The sequence below is a fragment of the Ornithorhynchus anatinus genome, chromosome 3 (genome assembly GCF_004115215.2).
Source record: "Ornithorhynchus anatinus isolate Pmale09 chromosome 3, mOrnAna1.pri.v4, whole genome shotgun sequence".
NCBI classification, from domain to species: Eukaryota; Metazoa; Chordata; class Mammalia; order Monotremata; family Ornithorhynchidae; genus Ornithorhynchus; species Ornithorhynchus anatinus.
In genome coordinates, this window is record NC_041730.1 from 5,840,843 (window position 1) to 5,861,936 (window position 21,094).

Below are 21,094 nucleotides of genomic sequence, written 5' to 3' on the forward strand. Positions count from 1 at the left end.
CCCGTGCCGGCCGCCCCCCACCCCGGGCCCCCCTAGGTGAGCTCCACGTTGCGGGCGCGGTCCAGCACCCGAGAGCAGCGGGGCCGGCTCTCCAGGTGGTAGCGGCTCTCGTAGAGGGTGGGGCACAGGTGCCAGCGGTTGGCCCGGTAGATGCCCAGGTAGGTGTAGACGTCCGGCTTGTAGGTCAGCAGGCACTTGACGCCGGCGGCCCGGATGGCGGCGTCGGCCTCCAGCACGCCCGCCCGGTCCGTGAAGTCGTCGGTGTAGACGCAGATGACCTGCCGCTCCCCGTCGCCGCCCCGGGGGCTCACCTTGGCCACCTGCAGCTTCCCGGCCACCACGGCCCGGGCGATGCCGGCCCAGGCGTGGTCCAACTTGAAGCCGGGGGCCAGGTAGATGAGCCACTTGCCCGTGAGGACCCGGTGGGTCAGGGCCAGGTCCCGCAGGGTGGCGGGGGTGATGGGGCGGCCGCCGGCCCGCAGGGCCTCCCAGGCCGCCTGGAGCCCCTGGACGTCGCCGGCCCCCGGCGCGTAGTCCGGGCCGTAGGCCGCGATCCAGCCCACGGGCTGGGGGTTGGGGGCGTCGGGTCCCCCGTAGCGGGAGACCCGGGAGGGCGGGTAGGCGGCCAGCCAGGCGTCCAGCTCCGCCCCCGGGGTGCTGCGGGCGTCGAAGACCAGCCAGGGGTCCATGTCGGCCGCCATGGCCTCGGCGGCCAGGTGCTCGGCCGTGAAGCCGTCCTCGCCGCCTCCGGGAGACGACTCCTCCTCCGTCTCGTCCCCTGGCTCCATCCTAAAGAAGGGGGGACTGGGGATGGGGCCGGGGGGATGGAGACGGATGGATGGATGGATGGTTGGGGAGGGGGGTGGATGGATGGGGGGGAGGGAGGGATGGGATGAAGGATAGAGAGGATGGATGGGGGGGAAGGATAGAGGGGATAGATGGAGAGGATGGATAGAGGGAATGGATGGATAGAGGGGATAGATGAGGGATGGATGGAGGGGATGGATGGAAGGGGGGATAGGGGAATGGGGGGGTGGGGGATGGATGGATGGAGAGGATGGATGGGGGATGGATGGATAGAGGGGATGGATGGGTGGACAGAAGAGATGGATGGATAGATACAGGAAATGGATGGATGGATAGATAGAGGAGATAGATGGATGGATGGATGGATTGATAGAGGGGATGGGTGGATGGATGGATGGATGGATGGATGGATGGATGGATGGATGGATGGAGGAGATGGATGGATGGAGGAGATGGATGGATGGAGGAGATGGATGGATAGAGGAGATGGATGGATAGAGGGGATGGATGGATAGATACAGGAGATGGATGGATGGACGGATGGATAGAGGGGATGGATGGATAAAGGAAATGGATGGATAGAAGGGATGGATGGATGGATATGGTTAGAGGAGATAGGTGGGTGGGTGGATGGATGGATGGATGGATAGAGGGGATGGATTGATAGATAGAGGGGATGGATGGATGGATGGATAGAGGAGATGGATGGATGGATAGAAGGGATGGATGGATAGAGGGGATGGATGGATAGAGGGGATGGATGGATAGATACAGGAGATGGATGGATGGATGGATGGATGGATGGATGGATGGATGGATAGAGGAGATGGATAGAAGGGATGGATGGATGGATAGAGGGGATGGATGGATAGAGGGGATGGATGGATAGATACAGGAGATGGATGGATGGAAGGATGGATGGAGGGGATGGATGGGTAGAAGGGATGGATGGATAGAGGGGATGGATCGACAGAGAGAGGAAATGGATGGATATGGATAGAGGAGATAGGTGGGTGGATGGATGGATGGATGGATGGATGGATGGAGGGGATGGATGGATGGATGGATGGATGGATGGATAGAGGGGATGGATGGATAGATACAGGAGATGGATGGATGGATAGAGGAGATGGATGGAGAGGATGGATAGAAGGAAAGGATGAATAGAGGGAATGGAGGGAAGGGGGGGACGGATGGATGGAGGAATGGGGGAGGGGATGAGGAGAATGGGGGGGTGGAGTGGATGGGGGCGGGGCAGCTGAGCCTCCTGAGCGGCCGCCCTCCCTCTCGCCGCCCCCCCGTCTCCCGTGCCCTCCCCTCCCGATGGCCCAAGTGTGGCGGCGCTTCCCAAGGCCCCGCGCCGGGCCCGCACCTCCCGCCAACCCGGCGCCCCCTCACCCGCTCTCCGCCCGCTCGTCTCCGCCGCGCTGAGGCGCCTCCGCTCGGCTGAGCCCGGCCCGCCGCCGCCCCCCCCCCGGCCTCCCCTTCCCTCAGCCCGCCGCCATCTTAGCCGGCCAGCGCTGCCTTCAACAACAACTTTATGGAGAACAGCGGAGCCGAGCAGAGCGGGCCGGGACCCGCCCGAGGCCCCGCCCGAGGCCCCGCCCACACCGGAAGGGGCGGGGCCACGACGCACCCCCACACCCGCCGGGCGCTAGGACCCGGGGGCGGCCGCCGGCCCTCGGAGCCGCTGGGCCCGGAGGGGGGAGGGAGGGGGTCAGGTGGCGAGAGCCCGGCCTTAGGAGCCAGGGGTCGTGGGTTCGAATCCCGCCCCCGCCGCCTGTCCGCTGGGTGACTTTGGACCAGTCCCTTCACCTCTCGGCCCCTCGGCGACCTCGTCTGTTCAATGGGGCTGAAGACTGGGAGCCTCACGTGGACCGACCCGATGACCCTGGGCCTCCCCCCGGCGCTTCGAACGGTGCCCCGCACATAGGAAGCGCTTCACAAATACCAACATTATTATTATTATTAAAATAGGGATTCATTAAGACTGAACCTCACGTGGGCCAACCTGAAGACCCTGGATCTCCCCCAGTGCTTAGAACAGCGCTCTGCACATACTAAGCGCTTAACAAACACCAACATTATTATTATTGTTATTATTATTATTAATCCCACCTCTGCCCCTTGTCTGCTGTGTGGCCTGGGGCCCGTCGCGCTTCACTTCCAGAGGAGCAGCGTGGCGCAGTGGAAAGAGCACGGGCTTTGGAGTCAGGGCTCATGAGTTCAAATCCCAGCTCTGCCACTTGTCAGCTGTGTGACTCTGGGCAAGTCACTTAACTTCTCTGGGCCTCAGTTCCCTCATCTGTAAAATGGGGATTAAGACTGGGAGCCCCACGTGGGACAACCTGATTCCCCTGTGTTTACCCCAGCGCTTAGAACAGTGCTCTGCACATAGTAAGCGCTTAACAAATACCAACATTATTATTACTTCCCTGGGCCTCAGTTCCCTCATCTGTCAAATGGGGATGGAGACCGGGAGCCCCACGTGGGACGGGGACTGGGTCCAACCCCACTTGCTTGGATCCACCCCAGCGCTTAACACAGTGCCTGCCACAGAATGAGTGCTTAAAACTAGAGAAGCAGCGTGGCCCAGTGGAAAGATCCCAGACTTGGGATCAGAGGTCATGGGTTCGAGTCCCGGCTCTGCCACTTGTCAGCTGTGTGACTCTGGGCAAGTCACTTCACTTCTCTGGGCCTCAGTTACCTCATCTGTAAAATGGGGATTAACTGTGAGCCTCACGGGGGACAACCTGATGACCCTGTATCTCCCCCAGCGCTTAGAACAGTGCTCTGCACAGAGTAAGCGCTTAACAAATACCACCGTTAATTAATTCATTCTCTGTGCCTCAGTTCCCTCGACTGCAAAATGAGGATTAAGACTGTGAGCCCCACGTGGGACAATCTGATCACTTTGTATTTCCCCCCCCCCAGCGCTTAGAACAGTGCTTTGCACGTAGTAGGCGCTTAACAAATACCATTATTATTATTTTAAAAACCCACAAACCTAACGAGGGGTGTACGGAAGGCGCTAGGACCCAGGGGGGCGGGCCTGGGAGTTAGAAGGTCATGGATTCGAATCCCTCCTCCGCCCCTGGTCTGCTGTGTGGCCTTGGGCAAACCACTTCATTTCCCAGGCCCCTCATCTGTCTGATGAGGCTCGAGGCTGCAAACCCGTCGTTGGGCAGGGACGGTCTCTATCTGTTGCCGAATTGACCATTCCAAGCGCTTAGTCCGGTGCTCTGCACACAGTAAGCGCTTCACGAATATGACTGAATGCATGAGACCGTGAGCCCTACGTGGGACGGGGTCCGAGGCCAATCCGAGTTGCTTGACTCTATCCACAGGGCCCCAGGTCACTTCACTTCTCAGTAAATCCCGCTTGGATTCACCCCAGCGCTTAGTACGGTGCCCAGCACAGAGTAAACGTTTAGCGACAATACCAGAATGAGGGGAAACGGAGGGCGGTAGGACCGGTGGAGGGAGGGAGGGAAACCGTTGAGCTGAGAAGCGACATGCTTAGTGGCTTGAGCCGGGGCCTGGGAGTCAGAAAGTCGTGGGTTCCAATCCCCTCTCTGCCCCTTGTCTGCTGGGTGGCCTTGGGCGAGTCACTTCACCTCTCAGTCCCCTCATCTGTCAAATGGGGCTTAAGGCTGTGAGCCCCATAGGGGACGGGTCGTGTGTATCCACCTTCATTCATTCATTCATTCATTCAATAGTATTTATTGAGCGCTTACTATGTGCAGAGCACCGGACTAAGCGCTTGGAATGAACAAGTCGGCAACAGATAGAGACGGTCCCTGCCGTTTGACGGGCTGACGGTCTGATCGGGGGAGACGGACGGACGAGAACGACGGCGATAAATAGAGTCGAGGGGAAGAACATCTCGTAAAAACAATGGCAACTAAATGGCACCTCAGCGCTTAGTACAGTGTCCGACGCATAATAAGTGCTTAATAGAAATACCATTACGTGGCAGAGTGAATAGAGCCGGGGCCTGGGACTAAGATGGTCGTGGGGTCTAATCCCAGCTCTGTCCCTTGTCTGCTGGGTGACCTTGGGGCGGTCACTTCACTTCTCTGGGCCTCCATGCCCTCATCTGTCAAACGGGGATAAAAAGACTGTGAGCCCCCCATGGGACAACCTGATCACCTCGTATCTCCCCCAGGGCTTCGAACAGTGCTTGGCACATAGTAAATCCTTAACGAATACCGTCATTATTATCATAATTATTATCATTATTATGTGGGACGACCTGATCAAATATCAACATTATTATTACCTTGTATGTACCCCAGGGCTTTGAGCAATGCTCGGCACATAGTAAGTGCTCAACAAGTACCATTATTATTATTATTATGATCATGGGTTCGAATCCTGCCTCTGCCACTTGTCAGCTGTGTGACTGTGGGCAAGTCACTTCACTTCTCTGAGCCTCAGTTCCCTCATCTGTAAAATGGGGATGAAGACTGGGAGCCTCACGGTGGGACCCCCTGATGACCCTGTATCTCCCCCAGCGCTTACAACAGTGCTCCGCACATAGTAAGTGCTTAACAAATACCAACATCATTATTATTATTATTATTATTATTACTACAGAGAGGGGAAACGGAGGGCGCTAGGAGCTGAGAACTGGGGGCCACCAGAGAGCTAGGATCCAGGGGGAGCCGACCGCCGGGCGGGCTGGAGGAAGAGAAGCCCTTCTTTTAGACTGGGAGCCCGTCGTTGGGCAGGGATGGTCTCTATCTGTTGCCCAATCGTCCATTCCAAGCGCTTAGTCCAGTGCTCTGCACATAGTAAGCGCTCAATAAATACGACTGAACGAATGAATGAAAGGAGGACATCGGTCGGGCGGCGCTAGGACCCGGGGGGGAGCCGGGGGCGGAGAGGGGCGCGCGGAACCCGGCCCGGGGGATGGGGGAGGCAGGGAGTTAGGACCCAGGGGGAGCCGGCCGCCGGTCAAGCTGGAGGAGGAGGAGACGGGAGGCGCTAGGACCCGGGGGGAGCCCGGGCGGGCGGAGCAGGGCCCGTAGATGGGAGAGAGGGAGAGAGAGAGAGAGAGAGAGAGAGAGAGAGACTTGAGATCTAGGACCCAGGGGGAGCCGGCCGCCGGTGGGGCTGCAGGAAGAGGGCGGCGCTAGGACCCAAGGGGAGTCTGCCGCCGGTGGGGCTAGAGCTGGAGCACGGAGGCGCTAAGACCCAGAGGGATCCCGGGCGGGCGGAGCAGGGCCCAGAGATTGGGGTGTTGGGGGGGGGGGGGGAAACGAGGGAGCTGCCCGATTAGACCGTGCGCCCGTCAAAAGGCAGGGACGGTCTCTATCTGTTGCCGATTTGTCCATTCCAAGCGCCGAGTCCAATGCTCTGCCCGTAGTAAGCGCTCAATAAATACGATGGAATGAATGAATGAAAGGTAGGACCCAGGGGGAGCCGGCGGCCCGCTGGGGCCGAAGGAGCGGGCGAGGCGCGGCGCTAGGACCCAAGGGGAGCCGGCGGCGGGTGGGGCTGGAGGAGGAGCGCGCCGTCGGGCGGCGCTAGGGCGCGGGGGGAGCCGGCGCGGGGCCCGGGAAGCGGCGGCGGCGGCGGCGGCTGCTGGAGGAGGAGGAGGAGGAGGAAGAGGGAGGAGGGAGCAGCAGCAGGAGGAGCAGCGGGAGGAGCAGCAGCCGCCGCGATGCCGAGCAAGAAGAAGAAGTACAATGCGCGCTTCCCCCCGGTGAGGCTCGGGGGCGGCGGGGAGGAGGAGCCGGAGCAGCCGGAGCAGCCGGAGCAGGCCCCGGGGGGGTGGGGGGTGCTCCCTGCCCCTCATCCCGCTCCCCCTTCCCCCCTCTGTGTCCCGGCCCCGCGCCTTAGGCGAGGATCAAGAAGATCATGCAGACGGACGAGGAGATCGGGAAGGTGGCGGCGGCCGTGCCGGTCATCATCTGTATCCTGGGGGGCGGCCGGTCCTGGGGGGAGGGGCGGGGGGGGGGCGGCGCGGGGAGGGAGGCCCCGGGGGGCCCGGCCTTTGGGGGTCGTCGTCGTCGTCGTCCCCCCCCCCCCGGCCAGCCGGGCACGGGGTTTTCCTTGACCGGGGGGCGGCGGCGCCGGGCAGCCCGGGCCCTGGAGCTCTTCCTGGAGTCGCTGCTGAAGAAGGCCTGCCAGGTCACCCAGGCCCGCAACGCCAAGACCATGACCACCTCGCATCTGTGAGTGACGGGACCCTCCTCCCTCCCCTCCCCTCCCCTCCCCGCCCGCCACTGTGCGCACAACGCTCTGCCCAGCCCCGGGGGGCGAGGAGGAGGAGGAGGAGGAGGAGGAGGAGGAGGCCCGGGCCCCGCCCCCAACCGCAGGACCACGGCCCCGACGGGTCGGGACCCACACAACTTAGTCCTTCCTTCCTTCCTTCGACCGTATTTCTTGAGCGCCTGCCGTGTGCAGAGCGTTGTACTGAGCGCTGGGGAGAGGACAGTTCAACCATAGGGACCGTCCTTGCCCCATTCATTCATTCATTCATCCATTCAGTCGTATTTCTTGAGCGCCTGCCGTGTGCACAGCGCTGTACTGAGCGCTGGGGAGAGGCCAGTTCAACCATAGGGACCGTCCTTGCCCCATTCATTCATTCATTCATTCATCCATTCAGTCGTATTTCTTGAGCGCTTGCCGTGTGCAGAGCGCTGTACTGAGCGCTGGGGAGAGGACAGTTCGGCCGTAGGGACCGTCCCTGCCCCATTCATTCATTCATTCATTCATTCATCCATTCAGTCGTATTTCTTGAGCGCTTGCCGTGTGCACAGCGCTGTACTGAGCGCTGGGGAGAGGACAGTTCAACCATAGGGACCGTCCCTGCCCCATTCATTCATTCATTCATTCATCCATTCAGTCGTATTTCTTGAGCGCCTGCCGTGTGCAGAGCGCTGTACTGAGCGCTGGGGAGAGGCCAGTTGGGCACCAGAGACCCTCCCTGCCCCAACAACGGGCTCGCAGGCTAGAAGGGGGGGCTTCGTTCATTTAGTCGTATTTCTTGAGCGCCTACTCTGTGCAGAGCGCTGCACTGGGCGCTTGGGAGAAGACAATTCAGCAACAGAGAGAGACCACCCTTGCCCCAGCAACGGGCTCAAAGGCTAGAAGGGGGGCTTCATTCAGTCATTCGTATTTCTTGAGCGCTTACCGTGTGCAGAGCGCTGCACTGAGCGCTTGGGAGAGGACGGTTCGGCACCAGAGACCCTCCCTGCCCCGTCATCGGGCTCGCAGGCTAGAAGGGGGGCTTTATTCGTTCAGTCGCGTTTATTATTCAATAGTGTTTATTGAGCGCTTACTATGTGCAGAGCACCGTACTAAGCGCTTGGAATGAACAAGTCGGCAACAGAGACGGTCCACTTACCGTGTGCAGAGCAGTGTACTGAGCGCTTGGAATGGACAATTGGGCAACGGATAGAGACGATCCCTGCCCGACGACAGGCTCACAGTCTAAAAGGGGGGAGACAACAAAACAAGGAGACAGGCAGCGAGGCGATCGGGTCGTCCCACTGGGGCTCACAGTCTCCATCCCCCTCTTACAGATGAGGGAACCGAGGCCCAGAGAAGTGAAGCGGCTTGCCCAGGGTCCCGCGGCAGACAAGCGGCAGAGGAGGGATTAGAACCCACGACCTCTGACTCCCGAGCCCGGGCCCTTGTCACCAAGCACCGCAAGAGTCTAACGAGACCCAAGTTATTCCTCACCTTCTAAACTGTGAGCTTGTTGTGGGCAGCAACTGTTGATTGTTAATAAAAATCATAATAATCATGATGGTGTTTGTTAAGCGCTTATTACATGCCAAGCACTGTTCTAAGCGCTGGGGTAGATACAGGGTCATCAGGTTGTCTCCCGTGAGGCTCACGGTCTTCATCCCCATTTTACAGGTGAGGTAATTGAGGCCCGGAGAAGTGGAGCGACTTGCCCAAAGCCACGTAGCTGACAGGTGGCAGGGGTGGGATTAGAACCCGCGACCTCTGACTCCCAAGCCCGGGCTCTTTCCACTGAGCCACGCTGCTTCTCAATAATAATAATGATATTGGTAGTTGTTAAGCGCTTACTATGGGCCAAGCACTCTTTTAAACGTTCATTCATTCAATAGTATTTATTGAGCGCTTACTATGTGCAGAGCGCTGAACTAAGCGCTTGCAATGTAATAGTTATGGCATTTGTTAAGCGCTTAACTATGTGCCAGACACTGTAGTAAGCGCTGGGGTGGATCCAAGCAGATCAGGTTGGACGCGGTCCCTGTCCCCCATGGGGCTCCGGTCTCCAGCCCCATTTTCCAGATGAGGGAACTGAGGCCCAGAGAAGTTAAGCGACTCGCCCAAAGTCCCACCGCTGACAAGTGGCAGAGTCGCGATTAGAACCCGTGACCTCTGACTCCCAAGCCCGGGCTCTGGCCACTGAGCCACGCTGCTGCTCTATGTACAATTCGCATGGACGATTCGGCAACGGATAGAGACCATCCCTGCCCGGTGACGGGCTCACGGTCTAATCGGGGGAGACGGGCGGACAGAAACAAGACAACTTAATCATCACCATAAATAGAATCAAGAATAAACGCTGAGGTAGATACAGGATAGTGTGAGGTTGTCCCCCGTGGGGCTCCGGCCTTCATCCCCATTTTCCAGGTGAGGGAACTGAGGCCCAGAGAAGTGAAGCGGCTTGCCCACAGTCACGCGGCTGACACGTGGCGGAGGCGGGATTAGAACCCACGACTTCAGGCTCCCAAGCCCGGGCTCTTTCCACTGAGCCGCGCTGCTTCTCTAGCAAATTGGACGCACAGCCCCTGCCCCACGTGGGGCTCACAGTCTCAGTCCCCATTTTACGGATAACTGAGGCCCAGAGAAGTGAAGTGACTTGTCCGAGGCCACACAGCAGACAAGTGGCAGGGGCAGGATAAGAACCCACGGCCTTCCGACTCCCGGGCCTGTGCGCCCTCCGCTACGCCACGTAAGGGCCTTTCCCCAGCGCCTTTTACAGTGCCGTGCACGCAGTCGGCGCTTCGTAAATACAAACGACTGAAAGAAGAGTTTACGAAGAGGTGGGAGACGAGTCCCAGGATGGTTTATCGAGAGGAGGAAGCAGGAGAAATCTCGCCAGCCCTGGCGGGAGGCTACGTGTCCTCTAGATCGTGAGCCGGTGGAGGGCGGGCAGGTGTCCGTTTGTTGTCGTATTGTGCTCTCCCCGGTGCTTAGTACAGTGTTTTGCACACCGTGAGCGTTCGCTAAATCCAGTTGCATGAATGAGACTTCCGAGGCTCCCAACCTCTAGCCCTTTCCCGGAATCCCAAAAGACCGAAGGCTCCGTATGGGCCGGGAACGGGTCTGGTAATTCATTACTTGAGTCGTATTTATCGAGCGCTTACTGTGCGCAGAGCGCTGGACTGAGCGCGTGGGAGAGGACGATATCCAACTGTGGCAGACACCTTCCCTGCCCACAGCGAGCTCACAGTCTAGAGGAGGGGAGACAGACGTCGATACAGATAAATAAAATTAGAGATACGGACCCCGGTGACTGGCCTGGGCGTCGGAAGGTCGTGGGTTCTAATCCCGGCTCCACCGCTTGTCTGCTGTGTGACCTTGGGCAAGTCACTTTGCTGCTCCGTGCCTCAGTTCCCTCGTCTGTAAAATGGGGGTTCAGGGTGCGAACCTCCCGTGGGACGGGGGCTGTGTCCAACTCGATCCCTCCGGACTTTGAGTTGGTTGCGGGCGGGGATTCTGTTCATTGCTATACTGTCCTCTCCCAAGTGCTTAGTACAGTGCTCGGCACGTAGTAAGGGCTCAGAGAAGACGGTTGAATGCACGAACGAAAAGGGAGCAAGTCAGGGTGAAGCGGAAGAGAGTGGGAGAAGAAGAATGTGGGGCTTAATCGGGGAAGGCCTTATTGTGCCCTCCCAAATGCTTAGTACCCAGTAAGCGTTCAGTAAATAGCACTGATTGATTGATTGATTGATCGATCTGCTCCCTGGCCCCACCAGGGACCAGGGTCCCCTTTGCCCAGCCCCTTCACGGAAGCCCTGGCATCCGGCCAGCGGGCCAGGGCCCCGTCGGACTCCGTGGCCACAGTGGCCTCTACCGCAGGTGACCCCCTCTGATCGGTCAGTTAGCGCTCAGTAAATACAGTTGAATGAATGAATGAATGCATTTATTGGGGAGCTTTCTGTGTGTAGCGCACTGTACTAAGCACTTGGGATAGTACAATAGTTCAGTACAACAGAATTGGCAGGTATAATAATAATGATGATATTTGTTAGGCGTTTCCTGTGTGCCAAGCACTGTTCTAAGCGCTGGGGGAGATATAAGGTCATCGGGTTGTTCCACGTGGGGCTCACAGTCTTAATCCCCATTTTACAGATGAGGGAACTGAGGCTCAGGGATGTTAAGCGGCTTACGCGCAGAGACAGGTGGCGGAGCCGGGATTAGAACCCACGTCCTCTGACTCCCAAGGCCGGGCTCTATCCCCTAAGCCCCGCTGCTTCTCTGCGTTCCCCACCTAGAATAGTAAGAACTGCAGTATTCAATAGGTGCTTACTAGATGCCAGGCACCGTACCAAACGCCGGGGTCAGTGCGGACAAATCGTGGTGGACACAGCCCCCGTCCGACATGGGGCTCACGGTCGTAATCCCCATTTTACAGATGAAGGAATTGAGGCCCAGAGAAGTCATTCATTCCGTTTTTATCGAGCGCTTACTGCGTGCAAAGCACTGTACTGAGCGCTTGGGAGAGGACAGTAGAACAGTAGACACATTCCCTGCCCACAATGAGCTTCAGTTTAGAGGGGAAGTGAAGTGACTCGCCCAAGGTCACACAGCAGACAAGTTGTAGTGCTGGAATTAGAACCCAGGGCCTTCTGTCTCCCAGATCCGTGCTCTGCTTCTTTACCTCGCTTAGAGTCTAGAGATAAGTCTCTAGGTGCGGGAAGAAGACGCCCTTCTCTTCTAGTCTAATAAGGTACCTCCCCCCGCCCCCTTAATAAAAATTTTAAAAAAGTATCTGATGAGGTCTTACTAAGCGCTGGGGTAAATAGAAAATCGTCGGGTTGGACCCAGTCCCTGTTCCGCGTGGGGTTCACCGTCTCAGTCCCCATTTTCCAGATGAGGGAACTGAGGCCCAGAGAAGTGAAGTGACTTGCCCGAAGTCACGCAGCAGACGAGCGACGGAGCCGGGATTAGAACCCAGGTCTGTCCGACTCCCAGGCCCGGGCTCTTGCCGCTTCCTCTGCTTCTCTTCTCCATCCCCCCCAGCTCCCTCGGAGAACTCACTTGCTTCCGCCGCTTCAACTCGCGTCTCTGTGCGGCTGGCTCCCCAGTCTCCCCCTCGAGCCCCGACCTCTCTCCTCTCTCCTTCTCCGCGGTCTCCCGTTTCCTCCCGCCTCCAGGACGTCCAAAACGACCCCCCTCGCCTTCCCCCCTCCAGCCCCGTCCTCCTGACTCTCCGTCACCGTAGGCAGCACCACCGTCCTCCCTGCCTCGTGAGCCCGAAACCTCGGCCTCCTCCTCGACTCGTCTCTCGCGTCCAGCCCAGGGAATCCTGCCGACCCGCCCTTCGCTTGGATCGCAGTCCGACCCTTTCCTCCCTATCCGGCTACTGTGCCGCTCGAAGCGTTTATATCCCGCCTTGATGAGGAGCGGCGCGGCTCAGTGGCCAGAGCCCGGGCTTGGGAGTCGGACGTCATGGGTTCGAATCCCGGCTCTGCCACTCGTCAGCTGCGTGACCGTGGGCGAGTCGCTTCACTTCTCTGGGCCTCAGTGACCTCATCTGGAAAATGGGGATTAACTGGGAGCCTCACGTGGGACAACCCGATGACCCTGTGTATCTCCCCCAGCGCTTAGAACAGTGCTCGGCAGATAGTAAGCGCTTAAATACCAACATCATTATTATTATTATTATCGCTGCATCGGCCTCCTCTCTGACCTCCCAGCCTCCTCTCTCTCTCCACCCCAGTCTCTACTTCACTCTGCTGCCCCAATCGTTTTTCCACCAAAACGTTCAGTCCGCATTTCCCCCCTCCTCAGGCACCTCCAGCGGTTGCCCCTCCACCTCGGCCTCAAACAGAAACCCCGTTGGCTCTAAAGCCCTCGGTCAACTCCTACCCTCCTCTTTTACCTCACTCATTTCCCACTCTTGACGCCAACCTGCCCGCGGTACCTCCATCTCGCCTCTCTTGCCGGTGACCTCTTGCCCACATCCTCCCTCCTTTTCTTTTATGGTGCTCGTTAAGTGCTTACTGGGTGCCAGGCACTGTACTAAATGCTGGGGTAGATACGAGGCAGTCCGTTCCGATACAGACCCTGTCCCACTTGGGCTGTCCGGTCTATACGGGAGGAAGTAGGATTTGATCCCCCCTTTCCAGGTGAGGTAACTGAGGCCCAGCCTTGCCCAAGGTCATACGGCAGTCGAGTGAAGGAGCTGGAATTAGAACACAGATCGTCCGACTCCCAGGTTCATGCCCCTATCTTCTCAGCGAAGCAGCGTGGCTCGGTGGAAAGAGCCCGGGCTTGGGAGTCGGAGATCATGGGTTTGAATCCCGGATCTGCCACTCGTCAGCTGGGTGACTGTGGGCGAGACGCTTCGCTTCTCTGTGCCTCAGTGACCTCATCCGTAAAATGGGGATTAAGACCGTGAGCCTCACGTGGGACGACCCGGTGACCCTGTATCTCCCCCAGCGCTTAGAACGGTGCTCTGCACATAGTAAGCGCTTAACAAATATCAACATTTTTTTTTTCCTCACCCAAACTCTGCCCTCCCCCTGACTTTCCCATCACTGTAGACGGCCCCACCCTCCTTCCCGTCTCACAAGCCCGGAACTTTGGCCTTATCCTTGACTCCTCTCGGTCGTTCGACCCACATTTTCGTTAAATCCTGTCGGTTGGACCTTCACAGCACCGCTAAAATCCACCCGTTCCTCTCCATCCAGACCGCTATCGTGTTAATACGGTCCCTCATCCTACCCCGCCTGGATGACCGCATCAGCCTCCTTTGCTGACCTCCCAGCCTCCGGCCTCCCCCCACTCCAGTCCATACTTCACTCTGCTGCCCGGGGCCTTTTTCTACAGAAACGTTTCGGACACGTCTCCCCAAATCCTCGAGACCCTTGCCCATCCACCTCTCCGCCGACCCCTCGCCTACGTCCCGCCGCTGGCCTGGAACGCCCTCCTCCCTCAGATTCGTCAGACAGTGACTCTTCCCCCCTTCAGAGACTTATCGAAGGCACGTCGCCTCCGAGAGGCCTTCCCTGATGAAGCCTTCTTTTCCTTTTCTTCCACTTGCTCCCTTTATTCATCCTCCCCTCCCGGCCCCAGAACACTCACACGCATACGTGTAAATTGATTTAAATGCATTTATATCTCTCTCCCCTTCTAGCTGTACGCTCGTTGTGGGCAGGGAATGTGTTCGTTACAGCGTACTCTCCCCCAGCGCTTAATACAGTGCCCTGCACACAGTACGCGCTTAACAAAACCACTATTATTATTAATAAATGCTATTGACTGACTTTCCACCAGGCCTCAGTGTTTCTCTGGCCTGAGACTCCCTTCCCCCGTCGTATACGACAGCGCTCCCCGTCTTATTAAAATCACACCGTTTTGCTCTGACAAAATTCTCATTTCCCCTACTCCCTTTCCCTTCTGTGTTGCTCTTGCGCTTGGATCAGTCCCCTTTTTAAGCACCCGTTATCCATCCCTCCCTCATCCTCTCAGCCCTTCTGTACGTAGCCGTAATTTATTTATGGTAACGTTTATCTCCCCCTCTAGACTGTCAACTCCTTTTGGGCAGGGAATATGTCTGTCAACACTGTTGCACCGCACTCTCCCAAGCGCTTAGTACAGCACTCAATAAGTACGACCGATGGTTCTTATTAATGATAATGACAGAATCTGTTATGTGCTTTCTGGTTGCTAAGCCCTGTGCTGCCCGTCTACTTGTTTTGTGGTCTATCTCCCCCTTCTGTACCGTGAGCCCGTTGTTGGGTAGGGATCGTCTCTAGCTGTGGCCGACTTGGACTTTCCAAGCGCTTAGTACGGTGCCCTGCACACAGTAAGCGCTCGATAAGTACGATTGAATGAATGGGGTAGTTAGAAGGTCATCGGTCTGGACGCTGTCCCTGTCCCACATGGTGCTCACCGGCTAAGGGGGAGGGAGAACGGGTATCGAATCCCCGTTTTATAGACGAGGGAACTGAGGCCCAGGGAGGTTAAGTGACTTGCCCAAGGTCACAGAGCAGGCAGGCGGCAGAGCGGGGATCAGAACCCAGATCCTCTCATTCCTAAATCCGGAAAATCAGAGGGAGGGGGGCGGCCCTTCAGACCCAAAGCTGGCCTCGCCCTGCCCCTCCTTCGCCCTCGTCTCGTGCCCGCCCCCCGCCCGCCTCGACCTCTCCCCCTTCCCGTTCCCCCACCGGCTCTTGTGCCTCCAGGAAGCAGTGCATTGAGCTGGAGCAGCAGTTTGACTTCCTGAAGGACCTGGTGGCCTCGGTGCCGGACATGCAGGGAGACGGAGAGGACAACCACGTGGATGGGGACAAGGGAACCCGCAGGTAGGGCAGCCTGGACCCCCCGAGAGAGCTGGAGGGGGGGGTGGCGGAGACGGAGAGAGGGCGGGCGCGGGGCTGGCACAGGGTCCTAGGCGGCGGGACGGGGTGGAACGGAACAAGGGGCACAGCCCGGATTGGGGGGCTTCCCTCGGAGGGAGGGAGCGGTGTGGCCTAGTGGCTAGAGCTCGGGCCCGGGAGTCGGGAGGACCTGGGTTCTAATTCTGGCTCTGTGTGATCTTGAGCAAGTCACCTCACTTCTCTGGGCCTCAGTGCCTTCATCTGTAAAATGGGGATCGTGGGATGGTGAGGGACTGTGTCTCTCCCAGTCTGCTTGGATCCGCCTCAGCATTTACCACACCGCTTAGCACGTCGTAAGCACTGTACAGATCCCACAGTTATTTTGATTATCATTATCATGGGGCGGCATGGCCTAGTGAATAGAGCAGGGGCCCGGGAGTCGGAAGGCCCTATCTACCGATCCCGGCTCTGCACTCGTCTGCTGTGTGATCTTGGGCGAGGCACTTCACTTCGGGGCCTCGGTTCCCCCCTCTGTAAAATGGGGATGAAGCCTCCGGGCCCCCGACCGACCTGATTAACCTCGTATAACTCCCTCAGCGCTCAGTGGAGCGGTTGGCGCGCCGTAAGCGCTTAACGGATACCATTAAAAAAAAATAAAGCAGGACGGAGGAGGAAGCGGGGTGTGGAGGGAGAGGTCGGTCGGTCGGTCGTATTTATTGAGCGCTTACCGTGTGCGGAGCGCTGGACTCAGCGGTTGGGAGAGCACAACGAAAGAATAAACAGACACATTCCCTGCCCACAGCGAGCCGACAGTCTAGAAGGTCGGCGCCAGGGCAGTCGAGGGGATGGCAGGGGGCATCGGGACGGACCGGCAGGCCTCTAGACCGTCAGCTCGTCGCGGGCAGGGCGCGTGTCTCTCTGTTGTCGTATCGTCCTCTGCCGAGCGCTCGGCGGAGTGCTCTGCACTCGGTAAGCGCTCGACAGACACCATCGAGTGAATGAACGAGACCACGCTCTCCCTCCGCTCGCTTCCAGGGGCCGGAAGTCCGGCAGCGGGCGGAAGAACGGCGGAGCCGGCGGGAAAGGGAAGGATAAGAAGCAGTCGGGGACGGACTCCGAGCAGGAGGTGAGGAGAGCCTTCCCAGAAACCCGGCGGGCCGCCCACCCTCCTCCCCGCCGCGGGAGCCACGGGGGGTCGGGGGAGGTGTCGGGGCCGGGGCGGGGGTTCCCTCTCTTGCGCCTCCCGGGCCTCACCCGTCGACCGGCGGTGCCGTCCCCGCCGACGCGCCTCGACCCCTCCAGGACGACTCGGAGGGCACGGAGACGGACGGGGAGGAGGAGACGGCGCCGCTACCGCCCCAGGCCGGCAGACCCCCCCCGCCCCGGTTCCAGAGGTAGCTCCGGGCCGAGCCGGGGGGCCGAGGGGGCCCTGACCAGGGGGCGGTGGCGGGGAGAAGGGCTGCCGGGCGGAGTCTCCTTCCTGGCCCAAAGCCTCCTAGGAAAGAAGGGGTTTAAGGGGAGCGGGGGACCCCTCGGGGCGGGCAGGGCCCGGGGCGGGCCCGGAACGAGCCGTGAGGGGAGCAGAGGAGGGGCGGGGGGCCGCCCCGGTCCGGCAGGTCCGTCCGTCTGGAGCTGGGCAGGCGACGGGGGAGAGCGGAGAGCTTCGCCTCGGCCGCCGGAGGGGAGAGGCCCCGTTTTAGAGAGAAGTCACGGGCGGCGGGGTGGGGGCCGTTTTCCGTCGGCGATGCTGACCCCTCTTTTTCCTTTCTCCCCCTCCCCGCCCCGACTTCCAGCCCCCCGACCCCTTTCCTGCCTTTCACCTCAACCCTGCCCCTGCCCCCGCCGCCCCCCGCTCCCGCCGCTGCTGACGAAGAAGAAGATTATGACTCATAGCCCGCCCCCCCCCAGCCCCGCACCCCCTTTTAGTTGGTTTTAGTTGCCGGGGGGGGGAGGCGGGGAGGGTGGGGACGTTCTTAAATTTATTAAAAAAAAGGAAAAAAAAAAGCAGAAAAGCGGCCGAGTCTGCGTGTCACTTGTCGTCCTTCAGGGCCCAGGATTCTTCGGTCCCGGCGGTCCGTGGATTTTACTGAGCGCTAACTGGGTGCGGAACACTGGACTGAGCGCTGGGGGAGAGGACACCGTGACAGCGTCAGTAGCCACGTTCCGGGCCCGCCACGAGCGTCCGGTCTCCCGCCCCCCTCGAGCTCTCGTCCCCCTCATCCCCCGTCGCAAGGTGTGCGGTTCCGGGCGGTCGCTTGTCCGACCCTCCCCGACGTCCACTTGAGCAAAATCCCCACCCCGGGGCCTGAGGAAGCCTCAGTGGGAAGGGGAACCAAGCTGGCAAGGGTGGGGTCCAGGAGGAACCGAGACTCCTCGCTTATCCCTTCTCCTACGGGGAGCTGCCCACTGCCCCGGCCTCTCTCACGATAACTGGTATTTGTCGAGCGCTTACTGACTGTACTAAGCGCTGGGGTGGATACAAGCAGCGTGCCTCAGTGGAAAGAGCCCGGGCTTGGGAGTCAGGGGTCGTGTGTGCTAATCCCGCCTCCGCCCCGATCAGCTGTGTGACCTTGAGCAAGTCACTTAACTTCTCTGTGCCTCAGTGACCTCATCTGTAAAATGGGGTCGAAGACTGTGAGCCCCACGTGGGACGACCTGATTACCTTGTCCGTCCCCGGTGCTTAGGTCAGTGCTTGGCATATAGTAAGTGCTTAACAAATGCCACTATTATTATCGTACAAGGAAATGAGGTTGGACGCAGTCCCCGTCCCCCGTGGAACTCAGTCTCAATCCCCATTTGGCAGCGGAGGGAACCGAGGCCCAGGGATGTGAAGCGACTTGCCCAAGGTCACACGGCAGACGAGTGGCGGAGCCCGGGATTAGAACCCAGGTCCTTCTGACTCCCGGCCCGCGGTGCTAGCCACTGGGCGCGTTGCTTCTCCCTTCCTCCCTCCCCCCGCCGCCCCAACTCCTTATTTCACCTTCCTCCAACCCCCCACCACCTGGGCTACCTCACCCCTCCCTCCTCTGTCAGCTCCTGCTCCGGAGGGAAGGGTCTTGTGAAGAGGGGTCTGCCCAGTCCGGTCTCGTTCCGGCGAGTGATGTGTCCAGTGGGGCTCCTTTATTGGACAGTGCATTCAATTCATTCATTCGGTCGTACTTACTGAGCGCTTACTGCGTGCAGAGCGCCGTACTAGGCGCTTGGAAGAGGAAAATGCCACAAAAAACCAGCCACGTTCCGTTTGAAAACGCTCCGGGCGGACGTGACCCAGCCAGGGCCTCCGGCCCCTCGGCACCCCCGGGGCTCTCTGCCGACGGTGCCCACTCACCCTCCGGACCCGCTTAATCATAATCATGTGGCGTTCGGTAAGCTCTCACTGCATGCCAAGCGCCGGGGTGGATCGGGCAGATCGGGTTGCACCCAACCCTTGTCCCACGTGAGGCTCACAGCTTCAATCCCCTTTGACGGATGAGGGAGCTGGGGCCCAGAGAAGTGAAGCGACTTGCCCAGGGTCACGCAAGCGGACGAGTGGTGGGTCCAGGATTAGAACCCGTGACCTTCTGACTCCCAGACCCGGGCTCTGTCCATTAGGCTATGCTGCTTCTCGACAGGGTGCCATTTCCCAGGGTAGAACGGGCTGCCCTTCTCACACGGCTGAGGGCCGCGGTCCCGAGGACCCCAGCCTCGGTTACACAGTCGGGCTTTGGAGGCCGGCCCCCGCACCGTGGCTTCGCCTTCTGTTTATTTTTTGTTAGGTGGTGTTTGTTAAGCGTTCACTCTACTATACCGTACTAAGCGCTGGGGGAGATACGACCTAAACGGGTCGGACGTAGTCGCGTCCCACACCGGACTCACGGTCCTGATCGCCGCTTTGCCGATGAGGCAGCTGAGGCCCAGAGAAGTGACTTGCCCGAGGTCACCCAGCAGACAGGTGACGGAGCGGGGATTAGAACCCAGGTCCTCTGACTTCCACGTCCGGGCTCTTTCCACTAGGCCACGCCGCCTTTTCTGCCGGGGTTCGGCCTCCGCCAGGCATCCAGTCGGCCGGGAGGGGGTCTCCGGAACCCTCCTCCTCCCCCTCTTCCTCATGCCCTTCCTCCAGGTTGGGCACCGGGCTCTCGCAGACGATCATCGTTGCCCTCCGGGGCCTGAGTCCTTGGTGTGGCCCCCTGGGCTAGCCTTGGTGTGGCCCCGCGGGTCCCCTCTGCCGAAACAGCCCTCTCCTATTCTGGACCCAGGCAATGTGTCTGCTTAGCGTCGTAGTGAACTCTCCCAGACGCTTAGTACAGTGTTCTGCACCCAGTAAGTGCTCAATAAATACGATCAGATGAATGAACGACCCAGGAACGAGACCCCCCCCCCCCGCCCAGTCCCCGATTCCAATCTCTGCTTCCCCGTGTCCAGGGGGCCACTGTGTTTCCCTCTTTCCTCAACCCAAGCGGGTTCCCTTAAGCGTCTCCTTGGGCAAGTCACTTAACTTCTCTGAGCCTCGGTTACCTCATCTATGAACTAATAATCATGGTATTTGTTAAGCGCTTACTATGTGCAAAGCACCGTCTAAATGAAGATTAAGACTGTGAGCCCCATGTGGGACAGGGATTGTGTCCAACCAGATTAGCCACCCCAGGATGTAATAGAGTTCCTGGCCCATAGTAAGCGCTTAACAAATACCACAATTATTCGTTTATTAAGCAGCTCGGCTCCCGCTATCTAAGGGGACGCACCTCTCCCCGCCGCCTACCAGCTGCTATCTCTGCTTCCAGAAGCGGCGCGGCCTCGTGGATAGAGAGCCCAGACCTGGGAGTCAGAAGGACCTGAGTTCTAATCCCGGCTCCGCCGCCCATCTGCTGTGAGACCTTGGGCCAGTGGCTTCACTTCTCCGGGCCTCAGTTCCCTCATCTGTAAAATAGGGATGAAGGCTGTGAGCCCCATGTGGGGCAGGGACTGTGTCCAATCTGATTGTTTTGTATCTCCCCCCTATCTGCCTGGCCCATAGTAGGTGCTTAAAAACCACAGTGATTATTACTATTATTATTATTATTATCCTTTCCATTCACTGATTCACTCGATCGTATTTATTGAGCGCTTACTGTGGGCAGAGCACTGTTCTAAGCACTTGGAAAGTACAATTCAGCAATGGAGAGAGACCATCCCTGTCCACACCGGGCTTCCAGTCTAGAAGTGGGGAGACAGGCATCAAAGCGAGTAAACAGCTGTCAATATTTCCAGCCACTCCGCCCCGGGTCCACACTTTTCCGAGACCTCCCGGAGTCACGTTGTAGGGCCGGAGCTGCAACGGGAGAGATGGGAAGACGGGAATTCCCCCCAACCCCACCCTCTCCCATCCTCGCGGAGACCCCGGTCCTCCCGTTAGTACCCACGTTACTGTTGCTAAGCACCGTACTGAGCGCCGGGGTTGTTGCTACAAGGCGATCAGGTCAGACACGGTCTCTGTCCTCGGAGGGGCTAAATCGGAGGGAGAACCGGGATCGGATCCCCGTCTCGCAGAGGACGAAGTTGAAGCCCGCAAAGGCGAAGTGACTCGTCACCCTCTAGACCGTCAGCCCGTCGTGGGCAGGGAACGCGTCCGTTTATTGTTGCGTCGTCCTCTCCCGGGCGTTCGGTACGATGCTCTGCACGCCGCGAGGGCTCGATAGATCCGATCGAACGATTGAGGCAGGTGGCGGAGGCGGAATTAGAACCCACGCTCCCTCCGGCCCCCGCCAGGCCGCGCCCCTCTCCG

The 21,094-nt window shown here is 59.1% G+C and overlaps 2 protein-coding genes across 3 annotated transcripts; one reads left to right on the plus strand and one right to left on the minus strand.

The window, feature by feature from the left end:
- On the minus strand, positions 1-2,394 carry C3H11orf68 (chromosome 3 C11orf68 homolog). The gene is made up of 2 exons (XM_029060659.2): positions 2,206-2,394; positions 1-804 (listed from the first exon to the last, which is right to left on the minus strand). Exon 2 carries the CDS (start codon positions 786-788, stop codon positions 33-35), a length of 756 nt encoding a protein of 251 aa, XP_028916492.1. The 5' UTR covers positions 789-804; positions 2,206-2,394; the 3' UTR covers positions 1-32.
- A 3,784-nt stretch (positions 2,395-6,178) lies between these two features.
- Positions 6,179-17,279, plus strand: DRAP1 (DR1 associated protein 1). Of its 2 annotated transcripts, none has more exons than XM_029061540.2 (7): positions 6,179-6,217; positions 6,655-6,727; positions 6,896-6,989; positions 15,216-15,335; positions 16,386-16,476; positions 16,653-16,744; positions 17,144-17,279. In XM_029061540.2, the coding sequence occupies exons 2-7, from the start codon at positions 6,673-6,675 to the stop codon at positions 17,241-17,243; spliced, it is 552 nt and encodes a 183-aa protein (XP_028917373.1). In that variant the 5' UTR covers positions 6,179-6,217; positions 6,655-6,672; the 3' UTR covers positions 17,244-17,279. The 2 variants fall into 2 exon arrangements, with proteins under 2 accessions (XP_028917373.1, XP_028917372.1); XM_029061539.2 differs by lacking the exon at positions 6,179-6,217 and adding an exon at positions 6,403-6,517 and having other exon boundaries at positions 17,144-17,278.
- Positions 17,280-21,094: the final 3,815 nt, after the last annotated feature.

Coding starts and splice junctions, on each gene's coding strand:
- C3H11orf68 (XM_029060659.2), bottom strand. CDS start 788: ATGGAGCCAGGGGACGAGACGGAGGAGGAGTCGTCTCCCGGAGGCGGC.
- DRAP1 (XM_029061539.2), top strand. CDS start 6,476: ATGCCGAGCAAGAAGAAGAAGTACAATGCGCGCTTCCCCCCG. Junction 6,518..6,654: donor ACAATGCGCGCTTCCCCCCG/GTGAGGCTCGGG, acceptor CCCGCGCCTTAG/GCGAGGATCAAGAAGATCAT. Junction 15,336..16,385: donor GGGGACAAGGGAACCCGCAG/GTAGGGCAGCCT, acceptor GCTCGCTTCCAG/GGGCCGGAAGTCCGGCAGCG.